Raw genomic sequence first — 19606 nt, 5'->3', positions numbered from 1 at the left:
AGCCATCTCTAGAAATGAGGGAAAGTATTCAATTGTTTAAAATTTCTTATCCTTTTTTTCCCTCATGCTTTTACCAGAAGGGTGACATGCTAATAGCCTTATTAGTGATTTCAAGCTTTGCCATACATAAACTGTGTTGTTAGGTTTAGTCAGCATTTCCAAGTGTTTGGCATAGGGTGGGCCTCTACACCAGTTCAGCCTGCCATGTTGCTCAGAGAAGCTATTATTGCTTTCAAAGTATAAACTAGCCAAGAAAAGTAGACACGGAGCTTAAAGGATAGAGTTACATAGAACAAACTTGTGTCAAAAGTCCACAAGCACAACAAGCCTAGCCTCCCTTCTCAGTTCACAATTTGGGAACCTGCCAAAAGAATCACCAAAAACCAATTAAAGACAAGATGCCATTTTTTAATGCTCGAAGTCTAACCAAGTACAGATAAGGCAGCCCAGCAAACAATGGGATACAGGAAGACTTCTGGGCCCCGGCGTGAAGTTGGCAGAGACTGAATGCCTGCCACTGTTTGTTGCTGCGGTGTCTAACAGCTGATGCCAGTAGTCCAGAGACTCTACTGTGCTGCTTAGTTGCCCTGAACACACTATTTTTTCACTGTATCAATGGAAGGGCATATTTTCTACTGTTTAGTACTTACGTATGACTAGGTATAAGAAAATGATTGCTTATCATTTTCATGTAAATTCGGAGTTCAGGAATCAAGATGATGCCAAACAATACTGATTATCCACATGAGTGGCTGTGATAGTGATACCTTTGGTTTCTGATGGTTCGATGTACACACATTTTGTTTCATGCATAAAATTATTAAAAATAATGTAGAAAATTACCCTCAGTCTATGGGTATAAAGTATATATAAAACATAAATTAATTCTGTGTTTAGACTTGGGTCCCAAGATATCTCATTATATGTATGCAAATACTCCAAAATCCAAACAAATCCAAAACTGGAAACACTTCTGATCTCAAGCATTTCATGTAAGAGATACTCAACCTGTACAAACATTCAGTTAGCTGAAATATTCCTACTGTAAGGTGACATCAATGAAGCTGCCAGCAAGAAAACCAGCTATGCTATCCCTAAAGGCCACAATTCAAGTCCGACTTCATGAGCAAACATGCCAGCAGGTTATTTTAGTCATTCATCCTAAGCCCTCAGCAATCTCATATACACAATTCAAAGCCAGAAGGGTAAACAGGCTCTGTTATGTGAGGGTGATGAAATGTCTTAAAAACCGTGCCTAGAAATATCCAAAGAAACAGTAACACCTGCTTCCTAAAGATGCAAGTATGAATGATGCCGCTGGATTGACAGTTGAGAAACAGAAACAGTTATAGATCATTCACTTGGTTTCATCTAGGAGTGGTCCAGAACCAGACTGTGCAAAAACAAGTTAGCACAGTTCTGAGTCTGCTGTCCTTACTAAGGCCTGCTTATAAGGTGTGCGCTGGTCCACAGTCCCCTACACTGATATGAAATGTTCCCTATGCCTAGCCTATTTGTGTCAACAATATGGTTTATTCTGAACACTTGCTTTCCTTCTGGGAGCCTGGAATTTGGTGTGTGTTAGGCAGCGGGAGCCTATGTGACCAGCCCCTAATAAAAACTTTAAGAGTTTCCCTAATAGACACTTCCCAGCTGTTGTCACAGTTTGTGGCTGGGGGAATTAAGAACATACTTAATTGTGGAAAACTAAGTGATGCCCCTGGGAGAGGACTTCTGGAAACTTGTGCCTGGTTTCTTCTAGACTTCACTACAGGCACCACTGCATTTTACTGCTTTGCTTGGAATCTTTTCACTGTAATAAATGCTAGCCATGAATACAACTACATGCTAAGTCCTGTGAATCACCAAACTGGGAGTGGCATTGGGGTCCCCTGACATACAGATAATAAGGCCGTTCTCTGAAAGACTAGCTGAGAAAATATAGATTAGACAGGGTTCAATCCATCCCTTGGGAATAAAGGGGTAGGTGGTATCCGGAGTGGCAGATCTGTAGCAGACTCTCTCGGAGGATGTACTGAAGCAAACTGGAAGAGGAATCCAGTGTGAAAAGTTAAAGGGTATGAATGCTTCAAATGCTGCCAAGATTAATCAAAATCTAAACTGTTCTAAACAGATAATTACCATTAAATCCATTTAAAAGAAGAGGTCACAAAATGGGGTTTGTTGTGCTTCTAATTCTGAGTTGAATATATATGGTCATCAGATACTTCTAGACCTACGGACAAAATTATATCCTTGATCTACGACTTTCCTATATTCTCTTTCCAGTGTCACAGGAGTAACCTATTATCAGCATACTACAGAAGTTTTGGCACCTGAAGATAACTGTATGCTTTTACCTACAGTGTTTTCTAGTATAAGTTTTATAACTACAATCTCATATCAGGGTCTGGTGAGTTTCGCCCGATCACTTCATTGATCAGAATGCGAGAACTATAAGACACTGCACAAATTATAATCCATGAAAAAACCCTTCAAGCTGGATCATACTGTTAATTGACCAAGGAGAAAGCCGAAGGAGTACGAAGCTGAACTGGAATCTGATTGGACATTTGCCCATCCATCAAAACCCACACTCCTACCACAACCTCATGTTCCCTCCCATGTGCAGAATTTTCCCTCAGAGGTGTTTCTCTTTCTGAAGGGCAGAGAGTTGCTGTTTAACATGCAGACATGATTAAACACGTAGCAGAGATTTTTTAATCTACCTCTTTCCTTCCACCAACCCCCAGAAAAACTAAGTGTTGATTTTGCTTGTTAGTAGCCAGAGGGGAGAAGAGGAAAAATATTCTTTCTCATTCTCTCTCTCTCTCTCTCTCTCTCTCTCTCTCTCTCTAGGTGGAGACACAGGGGGCTCAAACTCATCTCAAAAGCTCCCCAGGATACATACAAATGACTGTTCTAATAGGGATGCTTCACTTCTTCAGTCTTTGAAGGAATCAGAGTCCAAATCTTATGATTCAGAGTCCTGTTGGGCCAGGGCTATATGTCACTCATTGAAAACAGAAATATTTATAATAAAAATACAGGGAAACATATAATTATGAATGTATGTATATAAAGGAAAGAGGTAGGGGGAAACACATAAATTATAATAAAAATTTAACAAGGAGATGAAGCAGGAAATAATAAAACTTGATCTAGAACAAATGTCTCTTTCGTTTATATGTCAAATTATGACAACTGTGGGCCATATGACTAAATCACACTATTTTACTTTTTGTCACTGCACTGAAATCAAAATGAATATAAAACACTGAAGGAAAGCAAGCATTTTTCATAACCCTAACCAGAGTTAAATATATTCCCCTATCTTAACACCCTCCCTTTCCTTACTCTAATAGCAGAAAGTTATGGTAATATCTCAAGCAAAAGATTCCTAGAATTAAAATTTTTTCAGCAATAAAAAGTTAATTTCAGAATTCTTACCATCATGAATTTCATAAGCCAAACTAGTGATCTTCTGAGTAATGATCATCATTGGGCTGTGAGATAAAAAAAATAGTATTTTAAAAGAAGAAAGTTAAAACAATACTTATGACACAAGAATAAGAGTTTATTCTGCTTTTATCACTACAAATCCTGAAATTTTTAACATAAAAAAGACCTCCAAGGGATTTCAGCAATAACTCAAGAGGTTATGTGTTTGAGGACAGCATAGGAGATGGCGATCTGGGCTTTCTCCCAGGCTTCAAAAAACAAAACAAAACGAAACAAAAAACGCTCCCCCTAAAAGAAATCCCTAGTGACCCAGTGATCTAACCCAATCTCCTCATCTTATACATCAGAAAATGAGGCCCAGAGGTGAGAAGCACACAGGCATGAGACAAGGCCCCAGTTTCCTGCTTTTGGCTCAGTACTGTCTTCAACATATCATGGATAGACTCCCAACTTCTTACTCTAAAAACTAGGCACAGGGGCTATTGACTCTAAACACAGCCAGGTGAGGCACTGAAATCATGATTCATTTTAAAGGAAAAAGGACTTTAAAATAATAAGAAAAAAACAGCATTATTTTCCTATATTTTATTATTATTATTGAATGAATAATTTGGAAAGGAAAAAAACACATCCATATGAGAAAACCACCAGGATGCATCTTATACTTCATTACATTAGCTTTCAGACAATATTAAAAAACAGTTAAGGCTGGGCACAGTCGCTCATGCCTGTCATCCCAGTACTTTCGGAGGCTGAGGTGGGAGAACCGCTTGAGTCCAGGAGTTTGACACCACCATGGTCAACACAGCAAGACCTCATCTCTATAAAAATAAATAAAACCACCAGGAAGGCTTTTATCCTTTAACTATTACATTAGCTTACAGACTATATTGAAGAACAGTTGACCAGAAGTTATTTAACTTTCTGAAATGATAACACAATAAAACCAAGAAATTGTGTTTTGCCTTAAGGTAGACTGTGCTTTATACATGTGAGGAGGAGAACATGTTTCAGGGAATCCTGAAGATAGTGTGGAGCACACAGCATCAGCCCATGTACTGCCACGGAAAGGGGGCCCCAGGCTAGGGAGGCTTAGTCCCCTGTGGGTCTAGTTCTTGACCCGCTCTCTTCTACCAGTCCACATCGCTCAGTGCAGAAACTCGATCATGTCCACTGCTGCCTTTGGCAAACAGAGGTGTCTTTCTCACAATGTCAGCAAACAGCAGCAAGGGTTTGCTTTAAACATTCCTACCACTGGTAATTTGATTTACAGACCTGGGCCCTTAAGAAGCTACAGCTCATTCTCCTCAACTAATAGGAAGGTCTCATCAATGACAAAGGGTCTTAAACCGGAAGTACTTAAGGGAGGTGATTTCTCTTAGGTTCAATTCTAAAAGTAAATTCTTACATTTACATACTCACTTCTTAGGAAATCATGCTTCAACCAACGTAATCCCCCAAGTGGCTTGGAACACCCAATTGCTATTTCTGCTTTGCAAGATACCCTTCAAGCCCTTGAAAATTATAAAAATGCCCTATAATTTCCATTTCCCTGGGGGGAGATAATCATTTTTCTCAATCTGCCTAATTCTTTTCATAGTTTAGCTCACTGGTGAGTTACAAAATTCTCTTCAGTTCTAAATTCTAATTCCCATGTCTCCTTAAAACATAGTAACAACTGACAAAATAATTATTACATTTATTTTGTCAATTCAGTGACACAATAATCTGTCAGGTATACACAGACAAGATGTTTAAAAAATGCAAATATGGGCTCTGAGTGTCCTGCCTGTGCCTGCTTGGTCCCTTGAACCCACATACAACTTCTATTCCATCAAGTGCAAAGGACACAGAAGCTCTTATAAAAGTGAGCTGCTGGGAGCTGGGAGGACAGGTGATGTGTGGCTGGGAGGACGGGTGATGTGTGGCTGGGAGGATGGGTGACATGTAGCTGTATTGCTGATTCCAAGAATCATGCCCCTAACAGAGCAGGAGAGAAGACAGGAAACAGACCTGAATACTCCAGCCTCTCTTCAAATGCTGCTCTCTCCACCCAGACTACTCCTCCTGGAATCATTTTACAAGGATAAGCTACTCCGCCCTCTTCAAGAATCAGCTGAAGAGTCTCTTCGCACATGAGGCCCACTGGACAGCTCTAACTCAAGTGGCTTCCCTCTGCCCACACAAACACACACTCATGCATGAAAATATACACCCTTCATTTCATCTCAGTCTTTGTTTCCTTCACAGTGTTTTCACATTCGTAGTTGTTCTTTTTATTAAATCTCAGTGGTTGATTTAAAATCTCTCCCTTTTTTAGAAAGTCCAGGAGGCAAGGAACCTAAGAGTCTTGTTCACCACTAAACCTCCAGCATGTACCAGTGTCTGGCACAAAATATGTGCTAAATTTAAAAAAAAAAACAGAAAACATTTTTATTCATCAGGGTCTCACTCTGTCACCCAGGCTGGAGTGCAGTAGTGCAATCTTGGCTCACTGAAGCCTTGAACTTCTGGGCTCAAGTGATTCTCCCACCTCAGCTTCCCAGGCAGCTGACACTATAGGGGCATGCCACCACACATGGATAATCTTTAAATTTTTGCTTAACACTGAGGTTTTGCTATGTTGTCCAGGCTGGTCTCAAACTCCTGGACTCAAGTGATCTACCTGCCTCAGCCTCTCAAAGTACTGAAATTACAGGTGTGAGGCACTGTGCCTGGCCAATAAATATATTTAAAATATCAAATAAATGTAATCTAAGTGTCCAGTCAAGATCTATTACTCCTTCTGTAGGTTAATTATACACTCCCCCATCTGTTCTTTCTCATCTGTGCTTGAAAGCATTTATTATATATTGTAATTATTTGTTTACTCTTCTATTGCCACAAAAAAACCATGAGCTACTCAACAGTTAGAAACACTGCTTTAATTATTTCTGTGCCTTCAGTACCTGGCACATAATACACTGTCAATGTACTGACTGGTTTACAGAAATGCCTCCTCATTTTTTTTTGTTTCATTTCCTGATGGTCATTAGCTCCATATATTCCCTTTGTTTTAAGTGGATGGCAATCCCAATGCCTCTGGTCCAACCCGTCAGCCAGGCATAGCACATGAAGAAACAGAAAGACTGAATACAAAACTATCATAGAGTAACTATGCAGGCATATGTTACGGATGAAAATAAGAAAAGATTATAGGAAAAGTTCAGTAAGGGATGAGTAGATTAAAGAGAGCTCAGAAATGCAAACTAGAGGGTAAAACAGCCAGATGAGTCCAACTGAGCACGTACATAGCTAGGAGACAAGACTGATGGGAAAGGGCATACCTCACCCTTCCACAGCAGGAACAACTGTGCAGAAAGCATTTACAAATGAAAATAGTCTAACAGTACTCAGGGAGGTAACTGCAGTGGGCTTTCTTAACAGCATATTTTGTTCACAAATATCTGCTTCAGGACAATTAGGGTGATTTACACAACTATTTCACTTACATCTTTTTTTTTTTTTTTTTTTAATTTTTTATTGGATTATAGGTTTTGGGGTACATGAGCAGAGCATGCAAGACAGTTGCGTAGGTACACACATGGCAGTGTGCTTTGCTTTTCTTCTCCCCTTCACCCTTCACTTACATCTTTACTGACATTTTAACTATTAAATATCTGTTGACTTTGTATTAATGGAGCCTCAGTATCTAACCACTTCCTGGACCCTAGGAAAAGTCTGGGATGCCTTGACACAAATTGGAAAGAACCTCCTGTTTCCCTAGGATGGAAGCTGGAAGCTGGAAAAGGTAGAAGAAGCAGAAGGCTTTGGAACTTCCAGAGTGAGGTCAGGGCCTCAGGATGGAGCTTCCTTTTCCTTCTATAGGACAAGGTTAGTATATTTAAGTGGTATTACTGAAATTTCCTTCCAGTGATACTCTGCTAAGACTGTGGGAAAATATGAACTGTAACTGTTCAAAGTAACACTTCAACTGATGTAACAGTTTCAGCTAATATAAAAAAATTCAGCTTAAGTAAAAATTCTAGGCTTTCTGAAATAAAAAAAGGATAAAAAATTTAAAAATTTATTTACATACTTTTTTCAAGAATAGGATTTGGTTCTACTACACAGTAAAACTCAAATGTAGTTAAACATTACAAGAGAATGAATGCTAAAAATGAACAATTATTTTTGTGATTGTTCTGTTACCTCTAGGAGACCACTAAGCTCAAGGGAAGTCTGTATATTAATGCTACAAATCAACTAAAAGCATCTACTGTGTAACAGCTTGCCAGCAGGATGTGTGTTACCCAGCAACAGAGGCAAACTGTTAACTGTCCACCTCAGTTATCCCAAGTGTACAATTACAAGTACCCTTTCATCCAAACAAGATCTGTTGACACCAAGTAACCTCACTCGCCCAACACCAAATGAATACAAAGTGAAAGATGATGGAAAAGGCCATTGGTCTTCGTCCATTCATTCATTCACTTACTGCTTCATTCAGAAAAAATGAGTATTTAATTAATGAGCACCTGCGATGCACCAAGTACTCTTCTATGTGCCAAAGACACAGTGCAAACAGGGCAGGCCAAGTCCTTGCTGTTAAGGAATTTATACTGCATTAGAGAGAGGCAGATTATAAACAAACAAACAGGTAAAGATACAACGTGTCAGATGCTGTGAGCCCTGGGCAGTAAAATGGAGCAGAGTAAGGGGCCTAAGGAATACAGGACACAGGCAGGAACCAGCCTCACCCAGAAGACGACAGTGAACTAGAGGAGAAGCTCTGTGGAGGCCTGGAGTAAAAATGTTCCAGGAAGAGAGAAAAGTAAGTTCAACAGCTTAGGAAGAAGTGTGACTGGCATGTTGCAGAATCAGCATGGAGGCCAATGTGACAGTGACAAAGGTTGAAGACGGCAAGCAGGAGGCCGGATTCAGCAGGCTCTCGTCTTCTCAGGGTGAGGACACAGGCTTCGATCTGAGTGAGAAAAGAAACTACTGGAGGATTTTAGGCAAAAAAGTAACTCGGTTTTAAAAGAATATATTCTGACTCTAGGTTGAAAAAAGACTGTGGGGGTACCAGAGGCAGCGGGAAGGGGTGGGGGAAGTGGGCAGGGGAGGATGGTGGCTCAGACCAGGGTAACAGCACAGGAGGTCTGAAGTCACTTCTAGATCTATTCTGAAGGGAAAATCAATGGGATTTGATAATGTATCCCACGCAGGTTTTCATACCTGGTACCTCTGAGGTTTTTGACCAGGGTAACTAACTAGGAGGAGGAAGCAGACTGAGAAGGGAAATCAGGACTACAACTTTAGGCATGCTTGGCACAAGAGGCCCTAGACAGCAGGGTGCATAGGCAGCTGGATGTACGGGTCAGAACACTTAATCCTGACCCCACTTCACATCGATTGTGGAAGACAAGGAAGTTATCTGACTTTTCTCAGAACAGTTATCTATAAAACACAGGGGACAATGATGCCACTGCGTGGACTAAATTCCATAGTGTCTGAGACGCAGCAGATGTTTAACAGGAGCTGGGTCCCTTCTCCATTCACACCTTGCATAATAACTAAACTGCTATGAAGCCAATGGTGCTGAAGGGACATAATAATCAAAAGGGAAGCGCTGTTTTGATGAAATGTATATGAATAACTACAGTACAAAGTATCCACTGCCCAGTGAGCTATTTGAGGATTTGCATAGAGAGAGCTGAGGGGACACATCTCAAACAAGAGTCATTTAGCTAAGCCTTTAAGACTGTGGAGGTTTGGACATGCAGATATGGCTGGAAGGGTGTTCCAAAGAGAGACACTGGGATGAGTGGCAGAAATGAAGAAGAAAGAGTGATGAGAAGGCACACACTGAGGAGGCCCTGCAGGCCCATCACCGGCTTCTCAGCCTCAGGAAAACACTGCATGTTTCTGATGAATCTTGTGCCACCTGCTTTGTGAACACACATTCAGGGAGAAAGGCTTGGTTGGGCAGGGTGGGGAACGGACAAAGCAAACCATAAATTGATCCATCTGTTTACTCTTGATAACTTGAGTAAGTTATCAAGTCTGGCTTGGTAGCCAGACGGAATGTTTCCTGAAATCAAATGTAGGTCAAGGGGCTGTGAAACGCTCCCACAGAATGAGCCAGGATCAAGGACAGGATCTATGTCCACTACTTGCAGGCAGGTGAATGATTTACATCAACCCTATTCACAGCACAGTTACTGCGCATCATTAGCGGGAACACAATGAAGGGCCAAGGCGGGACCTTCCATGGCTCATTTCAGAGAACACAGAAACACATCTACAATAGAATAAATATGAATAATGCTTTCTAAAAAGAAAGGATGGACATGAGAAACACACCTGTGGCTATCAGATTAAATGGTCTACCAGTTCTTACTATGCTTGAAAAAAAATGCTGCCTACAAAAGTACCTGTCTCAACCTTGAAGAACCTAGCAAAATGCACAGCGCATGCTTAATAAACCTTACTGAAGGAGCACACATGACTGACCAGTGGTAAGCATTTACCAAGCCTCTAATACGGTTCAGTTAGCTCTAAGATACATTCTTGACATGAAGAAAAAATTACTTCACATATAGATTTTTTTTGGTAAGTACACTAAAAGCAACCCTTTCAGTACCACAGAAATCAACATATTCCATTCAGAACCTTTTTGCTAAAAAAATCTGTTCTCCCTTCCATCTACAATCTATTATCTATACGTGGGGCAAGGATTTACCTTTCTCTTCTCTTTCCAAACATCCCAGTACCGTTTACTGAAGAATAGAGCCTGGCTTTCCCCATGAATTTCTGATCCCACCACTGCTGTTCTATATTTGTATTTCTTAGATCCGTGGGTCTCTTTCTCAGTCCTTCAACCTGGTTTCCTTGGTTTGTCTATTCCTGTCAGTCCAGAATATTTTAATGACTCCTGAGTAGTATGTCTTTATATCAACTTCACTATACTCAAGCATTTATTCTTCTAGAGAAACTTTTCCATTTATTTATCTGATTTCCCTAAAAACTCCAATTTTGCCTGCATTATATCAACAGATTAACTTGGGGGATTCAGAGGGAATCAGTATTTTTTTTTTTTACTTTATTTTTTATTTTTTTGAGATGGCTCTGTCACCCAGGCTGGAGTGCAGTGGTGTGATCTCAGCTCACTGCAACCTCTACCACCCTGGCTCAAGTGATTCTCATGCCTCAGCCTCCCAAGTAGCTGGAATTATAGGTATGCCCCACCACGCCCAGCTAATTTTTATATTTTCAGTGGAGACGAGTTTTGCCATATTGGTCAGGCTGGTCTCACCTTTCTGGCCTCAAGTGATCCACCTGCCTCAACCTCTCAAAATGCTAGGAGTGCAGGCATGAGCCACCACCACATCCAGCCCCATCAGTATCTTTATAATATTGAAGGTTGTTTTGATTTTTTTTTTTGATAAGGGTCTTGCTCTGATACCCAGGTTGGAGTACAGTTGTGTGAATATGGCTCTGGAGCCTCAATCTCCCAAGCTCAAGTGATCCTCCCACTTCAGCCTCCTGAGTAGCTGGAACTAGAGGCACACACCACCATGCCCAGCTAATTTTAAATTTTTTTGTAGAGACGAGGTTTCACCATGTTGCCCAGGCTGGTCTTGAACTCCTGAGCTCAAGCGATCCTCTCACCTAGGCCTCCCAAAGTGTTGCTTTTACAGGTGTGAGCCACTGCACTCAGTCACAATACTGAGTTTTATTATTCAAACGAACAGGCTGATTTTTTTGCCAGTAACTCTGTTCTACAGAAAGAATTTATAGTTTTCTGCACAGAGATTCTGTACATTTCTTTTTATATAAATTACTAGATTTTTCATGGTTTTTCTTGCTTTTTAAAAAGAATCCCGTTTCTTATTTTCTAACTGATTATTGCTGATATGAAGAAAGCTATGTAGTTGTTTTACACTTGTCTTGTATCTATTTTCTAAGGCTAATGTAAGACCAAACAATTTCAGTAGCTTTTCAACCTTTCTGTAAATAGAAACTTGTATTATGGCATGAGTCCCCGTATCTAATCAACATTTGAAATGTATCCTAAACCTAACAATTGACACACAAACACACACCCGTTTCTCCATACTCTTGTGTAAGTAAAATTGTCCCATACAAAAGAGATTTCACTGTGACTCCTCAGCAAGAGTCTGGGCTTTGCTTCTTGTACTTTCTAGCGTCAGAGCAATGGGCCAGCTCAGCATGAAGGGTGAGTCACTATCCAATCCACCTTCTTAGCCATCTAACATTCTGAAGAGCTACGATATTCACTCTAATCAGGATCAAGTCAGGATCTTTTCTGCTCATGTATTATAACACATTCAAGGGTTCCCTGTGCCCGAATACTTCAGCAAGGGGAGAGTCTCTCTCTAGGTGACTCTTTTCTCTCCTGTGCCTATTTAAAAGAAAAAAAAAAGCGAGAGCCTTCAAGTTAATTCTGCCACAATGGTCTCCTTCAGCTAATTCAACTGTGTCTAATCTTTATCAGTCCACTGACAATGGTCAAAACCTTTCTCCTAACAGATAAAAAATATTCTTTAAACTGGGAGTTTTATAAACAGGTTTTCTATCTTAAAAATGCCAGATTGCTTTTCTTCTACATATTTAAACATTTAAAACTACACTTAAGTATTTAAATGCACTTTTTTAAAATTTATTTTTGTTTTTTAAGACAGGGTCTCACTCTGTCACCTGGGCGGGGAGGCAGTAGTGTAATTTCAGCTCACTGCAACCACTGCCCCCAGAGCTCAAGCGACTCTCCCACCTCAGCCTCCTGAGTAGCTGGGGCTACAAGTGTGCACCACCATGCACATCTAATTTTTTGTATCTTCAGTAGAGACTGGGTTTTGCCATGCTGCCCAAGCTGGTCTCAAACTGCTGGCTCAGGCAGTCCACCTGCCTTGACCTCCCAAAGTGCTGGATGATTACAGGCATGAGCCACCACACTCAGCCTTAAATGACATTTTAAATAGCAGCAAAATACTTCTAAAGTCACATTCTATACAGCTGTTTTTTAAACATAGGAGGCACACAGAAGTGTTGCCCGGGCATGCCCTCACTTTGCTCACACTTACCAACCCGCCCTCAACTTAACCTAGAGGATTCCAGAGACTGAAGGACATAGAACCACAAGGAATGAGTCTGGTTCCCTAAATGACTGTGTGGAGCAGAGACTCCCTCCTCAATGAAATGTAATGTGAATGACAAATAAACTCTAACTACGTTGAGCCACTGAAATAATGCTACTGTTTTAAATGCAGTTAGCCTATCCCTAGATAATATAGAAATGTTAGGTAAAGGCCTTGAGACTGACAAGAATTTGGAATAGCTGATGAGGGAAATAAAAAGGAGAATGACTCAGATCAAACTGATGGAGGGGTTGTGAGAGCCCACCAAAGTCTGTACTCACACAAATCTATACTCACACCAATCCACACAATTGTATAATACATTCAACTTGGCTATGTTAAATTATTTTTTAAATCGAACAGTTAAAAGAGCAGCAAAATATTTTTTAATGAACTATTACACAGAATCCCAGAATACAAACTAGAGAAACACAGAGCAGACGTGGCTGAAGCAAGACTGGAAGACCTAGAACCTCACCTGCTGAGCTCCTCTGACACCTGCAGAATCTGCCTACAAAGTCCCAGGACCCTAGAGGCCAATGTGAAAATTCACGATTTTGCAATATTGTTAACTTTAAGCTGCTAATGTTAACATTTCTGTTATCAACACTAATAAATCAAAATAATTAAAAGTATGCTTTTTGTTTCTGTTTCCTACTATTAATAAATGATTATTTCTCACTTATTATAACTCAAGTATTCAAAGCTCTTAATTTCTCTTTCAGGTGGCACAGCTTTGCCCCAGTGGCTCCTGTTTCTCCATTTGTGTTGTCTGTTACTTTCTCCCATTTTTCTGGCTGTATTTTCAACTTTCTTCTGTACTTAAGTATTATTCCTGACTCAATGCACATTTAATGCTAGCATGTGCTAAGCATAGGATGCGTGATGAACAAGACCAATATGGTTGCAAATTCTCAGGAGAATTAATTTTCTAAGTGATTGCAATTCTTTTAAACTTACACAATGATTTCCTAATTTCATTACACTATGATGACAATGTGACCCAGGCTACTTCCTCATGATCACGAAGGTTTTCACAGTGGTCTAGCATCTACTGATTCTGCTCATGAGGTCATGTTCTGCAGGAACACCTACTATCCATAAATGGGATGGCCAGCATCTGTTCTCCTTTTCTGCTCTTCCAGGTATATTTCCCAATTCTTCTCAATATCTTTGATTAACTAGATTTTTGGTGCATTTAAATTGTTTTGCTTTCATCTGGGTTTTGTTTTGATGTAATTTCCTTTCAGCCAAACCAATTTTAAAATCTGTGTCATAAAAATACTTTAATCTCACTACGGAGAAAAAGATATTTCCTTTCTCTTCTAAAATTCTCTTGTTTCATGAAAGTGATTTTTCTCTGAGTTCATACAACTTTGGTCCATTTCTATTACTGAATAATTTCTTTTTTCGGAGGTATCATGACTTTTCCAAGACACTTATTCTTAAACTGGATTTACTGCTCATTACTTATGCAGTACAGATGACTCCAGACTAGCCCAAAGCAGGCCTACTGTATCTTATTCACTGGAGAAAGCAGTCAAGCCTGACATTAAAAAAAAAAAAAAAAAAAAGTGTATCTTCAACTTCCCCATCTGGTACCAAGGTGTTAGCAGATATCACTTTACAAAGATGGAAAGCAAGTTACTTCATAAGAGCTTTTCTTGTATTTATTTCATAACAGATATTCAGTCAGTTTTGTTACAGGACAGAGACTCATCTAGCACCAGTAAGAAAATAAATCCCCTGTGAAGGAACAAAAGCCAGAAATTATTTCCACTACTCAACTGAATACTGCTGTTGAATGAAGAACATTGCAAAGAGGTGAAACGAATAGAAGAAAAAATGTATCCTTGAGCATGTTCTCTAGGAAACTCTGACTGACCTAGCTCAAGAACCTATGAACCAAAGGAAGTCCCATAAGGTATGAAGAAGCAGAACGAGGCTCTCACTGACTTCTGTAGTACTATGAAAGACTACTTAGAAGAGGGAAATTCTAGGGGTCCAAAGTGGCTCCCGCCAGGAGGCCATGGCGCTTGTGAAGGCGAGGTCATCAGTTCAAGGCTAACCTGAGCAACCTCATAAGCTCAAACTGATTGGCAAATAAAAAGAAGAGGGAAATTCTAAATTCATAAAGAAATTTTCAACTGAAATGTTTAATAGCTTTTCACTTGAACTACTAAATGCAAATATAATATTTTGTCCTTTAACCACCTTGCTAGAATGGATAAAACAGGTTACTAAATCAAAGTTTTCATCTTACCCTGAAAAATCCGCAGAATATTGTCCATAGTCAAAGATATAGACTCGAGTAACTTGGCACACTGTGAGGTATCCCAGAGCAAACACAAAGCAGTATCTGAAAAACAAAAATAAGCTACATTAATGAAAATAAAAGACTCATTTTGTTAAAGAGCACATTTTAAAGTAATTAATTAAATGATATGGTTCAGAAATTAAATATTACTAGATCTACTCTACAAAAAGCTTTCTTTAATGAATTATGAAAACTCTTTTCTAGTATGTGCTTCCATTTACTTGACTATCTCCTTCAACAGTAAATTCATTTTATTCATTTTCTTCTGAGAGACGTACACACACCAATATATATATTTGAAAGTCATGATCACAAGCTATAAATATGTGATCAGTATGTGTTCCATTTATTCCTTTCTAGAACATAAAAGTTAGCACAAAAATATCTGGCTAAGGTATACATTTAACAAATTCTTCACAGAATTTTGAAAAAGACGTCCTCGATAGTCTAAAAGCATACCTGCTTAGTATAAGTCGGGCAGCATTCACTCACATTTCATAGCCATGAACACTTAGGGATTTCTAAAAACTTAAGATGCTGGGAATACAGTTACAATTAAAAACATAGCATAGGAAAAAGAACTTATATATATCAACAGGAGAGAACAGAAACCCAGAAACAGACTCCAGAATATTTAACATTGAATAAGATGAAGGCTGCAGTGCAAAATATCAGGGAATGGACGGCTCATCATCTAACTGGTTCACAAACTGAGTGGGGAAAAGAAAGCTATGCCTTCAACGCACACCAAAACAAGTCTATGTGGATTAACAATTACACATAAAATACACAAGTACAACAAATAGGAACTGTGACTAAACAGTCAACTGTTCCCAAATTGGGGAAGGACTTTCTAAATATATATGATATAGAAGAAATCAAGGGGGAAAAAATCTTTAATAAAAAATTATATTTCGCCAAATAAAAATCTTTGTCATGTAGGGAGTTCAGGTGGTTTTATGAAAGTTCTTTCAAACTTTTGAGAAACAATTATAATATTTTAGGTTATTCCCAAGCAAAGAACAGGGAAGGAAAGCTTCCTAATTCAAATGTTTAACAAAACTAACATATTCATGATTGCTATATCTGACAAAAATAGCACATATGGATATACATTCACAAAGTGTTGAGAAATCAAATTGAACTTCTAAAAATCATGTGGCAGACTGTACTTTCAAAAGGTGCTTGAAACAGTCTATCCTACCTCATATGCTCTTCTGCAGCCTGTTCTACTCCCTGTCAGGAGGAGGAGGCTCTCTCTCTGCCCACTTCAAGTGTGGGCTGGCCTTCCAACTGCACAGAGCAGTGGACTACAACATTGGGCTCTGCCTCTGATGAAGGCCTCGGGCTGCTTCCACTAATGGCAGAAGGTAAAGGGGAGCCAGTGTGGGCAGAGACCATGTGACTGGAGAGGAGAAAAGAGCCAGAAGGTGCCAGGCCCTTTTCAACAACTAGCTCTCAAGGGAATTATTAGAGTGAGAACACTCATCTCCTCATCCCCCAGGGAAGGCATTCATCTATTCATGAGGAATCTGCCCCGTGACCCAAACACCTCCCATTATACCCCACCTCCAGCATTAGACATTAGATTTCTACATGAAGTTTAGAGGAGACAAACATCCAAACCCTAGCAAAAATTTTCTTTCAGCTCTTGGTATAAAGAGTCAGACATGTACAACAGGGAGGGATGTTACTGATGGCAGCAATCTTGAAAGACAGCCAGCCCTCTGGCCCCAACAGTTCACACGAATCCTACATGAAAGTATACTCCCTTTCCTCCCAGGATCCCCAAGAGTGGGAAGGGGATGGGGGATAAAAGACACAAATATGGTGCAGTGTATACTGCTTGGGTGGTGGGTGCACCATGACACAGTGTATCATGACTGTAGCCAGTACGGAATAAACAGCAAAAACAAAACAAAACAAAACAAAACAAAAAAGTCCACCCATCTCATTAACATAAGCAAAAATATTAACTGACATTCATGTTGGAACTACATTCATTTGCCAATGATGTGAGCAACTACTTTACTAAATTGGACAGTAATCAAGCATTTATTTATAGTCATATTGGTCAAATTACAGTTGAATTGCAGCCGTAAGTTAACTGTGAGAGTTCAGAAAAAAATTTAAAAAAATCAATGAAAGTGTTTTGCAAGAATCAACAAGCTATACAGAATTGACAATAGAGGATATTCTGTTTTCATTATTATTTGTAAATTCTGCACTAAAAGTCTGTTAAATTTGTAAAATTTAGAATAAACTCATGTATGTATATTAACGCATACTTTTTTTTCCTAGAAAGCCAGTTAGTTGTTACTTACCAATACACCCCTACTAGCCACACGTGGTTACTGAACTCTTGAAATGTGGCCAGTGTAAACTGAGATAAGTTGCAATTGGAAAATACACCCCAGATTTTGAAGACTAAGTATAAAAAAAGAGTTCAATTGATTACACTTTGATATGATACTATTTTGGAAATATTGGGTACAATGAAATGTTGACTACTAAAATATATTAATGTGCTTTTTTTCAGTTTTTAAACTGTGCCTACTGGAATTTTTTTTTTTTTTTTTCTGAGATGGAGTCTAGCTCTGGCGCCCAGGCTGGAGTGCAGTGGAGCAATCTTGGCTCACTGCAACCTCCGCCTCCCAGGTTCAAGTGATTCTCCTACATCAGCCTCCCAAGTAGCTGGGACTACAGGCACACACCACCACACCCAGCTAATTTTTCTAATTTTAATAGAGATAGGGTTTCACCATATTGGCCAGGCTTGTCTTGAACTCTTGACCTCAAGTGATTCATCTGCTTCGACCTCTCAAAGTGCTGGACTTACAAGCAATGAGCCACCATGCCCAGATGGAAAGTTTTAAATTACATCTGTGGATTGCATTGTATTTCAATCACACGGTGCTAGATAGTTTTTCTGAAAAAAAGCAAACAGAGTTAGTGGGGCTTTTCACACTTTGCCATTCTCCCTACCTAGAATATGGATCTGATGGGTGCGGTAGTCACCATCCTATACCCACGAGGTAGCCAGCTAAGAGGCAGAACCAGAGAAGAAAACTGCTTCTTTAACAACATTGTTGAGCAGCTACATTGGCTCTGGACAATCTAATTTGAGAAAGAATTCTAGGTGGTGGTTTTTTTGTTTTTGTTTTTTTTACTCTCTGTACTCCTAACTCATCCAAAAGCACATCAAACTTTTGTTGCTAACTTGTCTTTTGAATTAGACTGCAGGGAAGGGTGTAGGGGAAAGCCTTTGATTTTTCAAGTTCATATATCAACAAAGAAAGCAGACATATAAGCCACTACATGAACAAATTATTTTAAGTGACACAGTCCATTTATGAATTTCACTGAATGTCTTCAAACAAAAGAATATACATGCAAATAAACTGGACCTGAGCTGGATTTAAATAACAGCCCCAATCACTTATTATTATTCCTACCTGTGTGACCTTAGAAAATGACTATTTTTCTGCATCCTGGTTTTCTCATTTCTAAAAGGTGGGTATACTATTCCAGGGATCCTGGCTATTCTAATCCCATCACTGTCATCTCACCCTCCTTGCAACTGACTGGTTTATGGGAGGCATAAAACTTAGGTCCGGGTGATGAAGCACGACACAGAGTTTTTGGAAAGGCCTTCCTTACTCCTGGTGTGACACTTACTATTGGCACGTATATATGTGCAGTGGCTCTCTTTAGCATACGAGGAGCTAGCCTGAGGACAAAGTCAATATGCTGAGATGGCAAAATAAAAAACAGAACTTGGTGTTTTGATGCCCCCATTGACACTGAGCTGTTGAATTAATGAAAACGAGGTGCCTTGTCTCCTAATTTTTAGCTTCAAGAGGTAACCTTTCTCTGCTGTTTACACCATTCACATGCTACTATAAATTGTGATTTCTGTACTTCACAGTCAAAAGAATCTGGATGTGATTATTACTAATATCAAAATAAAATCAACAGCTTCTAAAGAGTTCCAGAACAGAACATTTTCTTATTAAAAACTGTTGAATTGCTGCCTCATTTCAAAACCTGAAACCACATCTAAAATATCTGTTCACTTAGGTATTAAATACAGTGTGGAAATTGTTCAGAGAAATTGCTAATTCCCAGGTAGCAGCAACTATGGGAATTAATGAACTAGAAATGCTGCAGAGAACTAAAAACAAATTCTTCTCAAAAAAGGAAAATGTGATGTCACTAAGAGGTTCAAAATCTTGATGGGAATAAAAACAAAAACTAAAAATGAGTTTTTATTTTAACATGATGAAATCAAATTACACTGTTTACTCTCCAAGGTTCTCAGGCTTTGATGGCTTTGGTTGTAGCCCAACTGCACAAAAGCCTTGCACATTTGAATACCAGCTTTTTTCTCTCTATTCTGCCTTCCCCGCTGTATTTTCCAAGACTATTTACTATGTATATTTTGTTTTATAGTGTTTTTTGAAAGAGAAGAACAAAGTTAAAGAACTTGCATTACCTGATTTCAAGACTAAGTATGAAGCTTCAGTAACCAAGACAGTGTGATAGATACTGGCCTAACGTTAGACACATATATCAATGAACAGAATAAAGAGTACAGAAATAAAGCCACGCGTAGATGGAAAATTGCAATTCAAAAGGAAAAAGTATTTGCAATAAATAGTGCTGGGACAAATGAATATACATACAG

At 39.2% G+C, this 19606-nt stretch overlaps 1 protein-coding gene across 14 annotated transcripts in view; it reads right to left on the bottom strand.

Moving 5' to 3' along the window:
• MBOAT2 (membrane bound glycerophospholipid O-acyltransferase 2) overlaps positions 1 to 19606 on the bottom strand; it is a 148262-nt gene that overhangs the window by 26992 nt on the left and 101664 nt on the right. For 7 of the 14 annotated variants that reach the window (XM_035273286.3, XM_054245237.2, XM_017964568.4 and 4 more), the window contains 2 exons: positions 14866 to 14961; positions 3451 to 3506 (listed from right to left, as the gene is read on the bottom strand). In XM_035273286.3, the coding sequence (XP_035129177.1) occupies positions 3451 to 3506; positions 14866 to 14961 (152 nt within the window). Of the gene's footprint in view, positions 1 to 3450; positions 3507 to 14865; positions 14962 to 15378; positions 15457 to 17243; positions 17347 to 17681; positions 17849 to 19606 lie in introns of all 14 variants that reach the window. The other 7 variants (XM_078349999.1, XM_078350000.1, XM_078350001.1 and 4 more) reach the window with 3 other exon arrangements.

Source organism: Callithrix jacchus, chromosome 14 (genome assembly GCF_049354715.1).
Source record: "Callithrix jacchus isolate 240 chromosome 14, calJac240_pri, whole genome shotgun sequence".
Lineage (NCBI taxonomy): Eukaryota > Metazoa > Chordata > Mammalia > Primates > Cebidae > Callithrix > Callithrix jacchus.
This window is presented reverse-complemented; position numbering and strand designations above follow the sequence as displayed.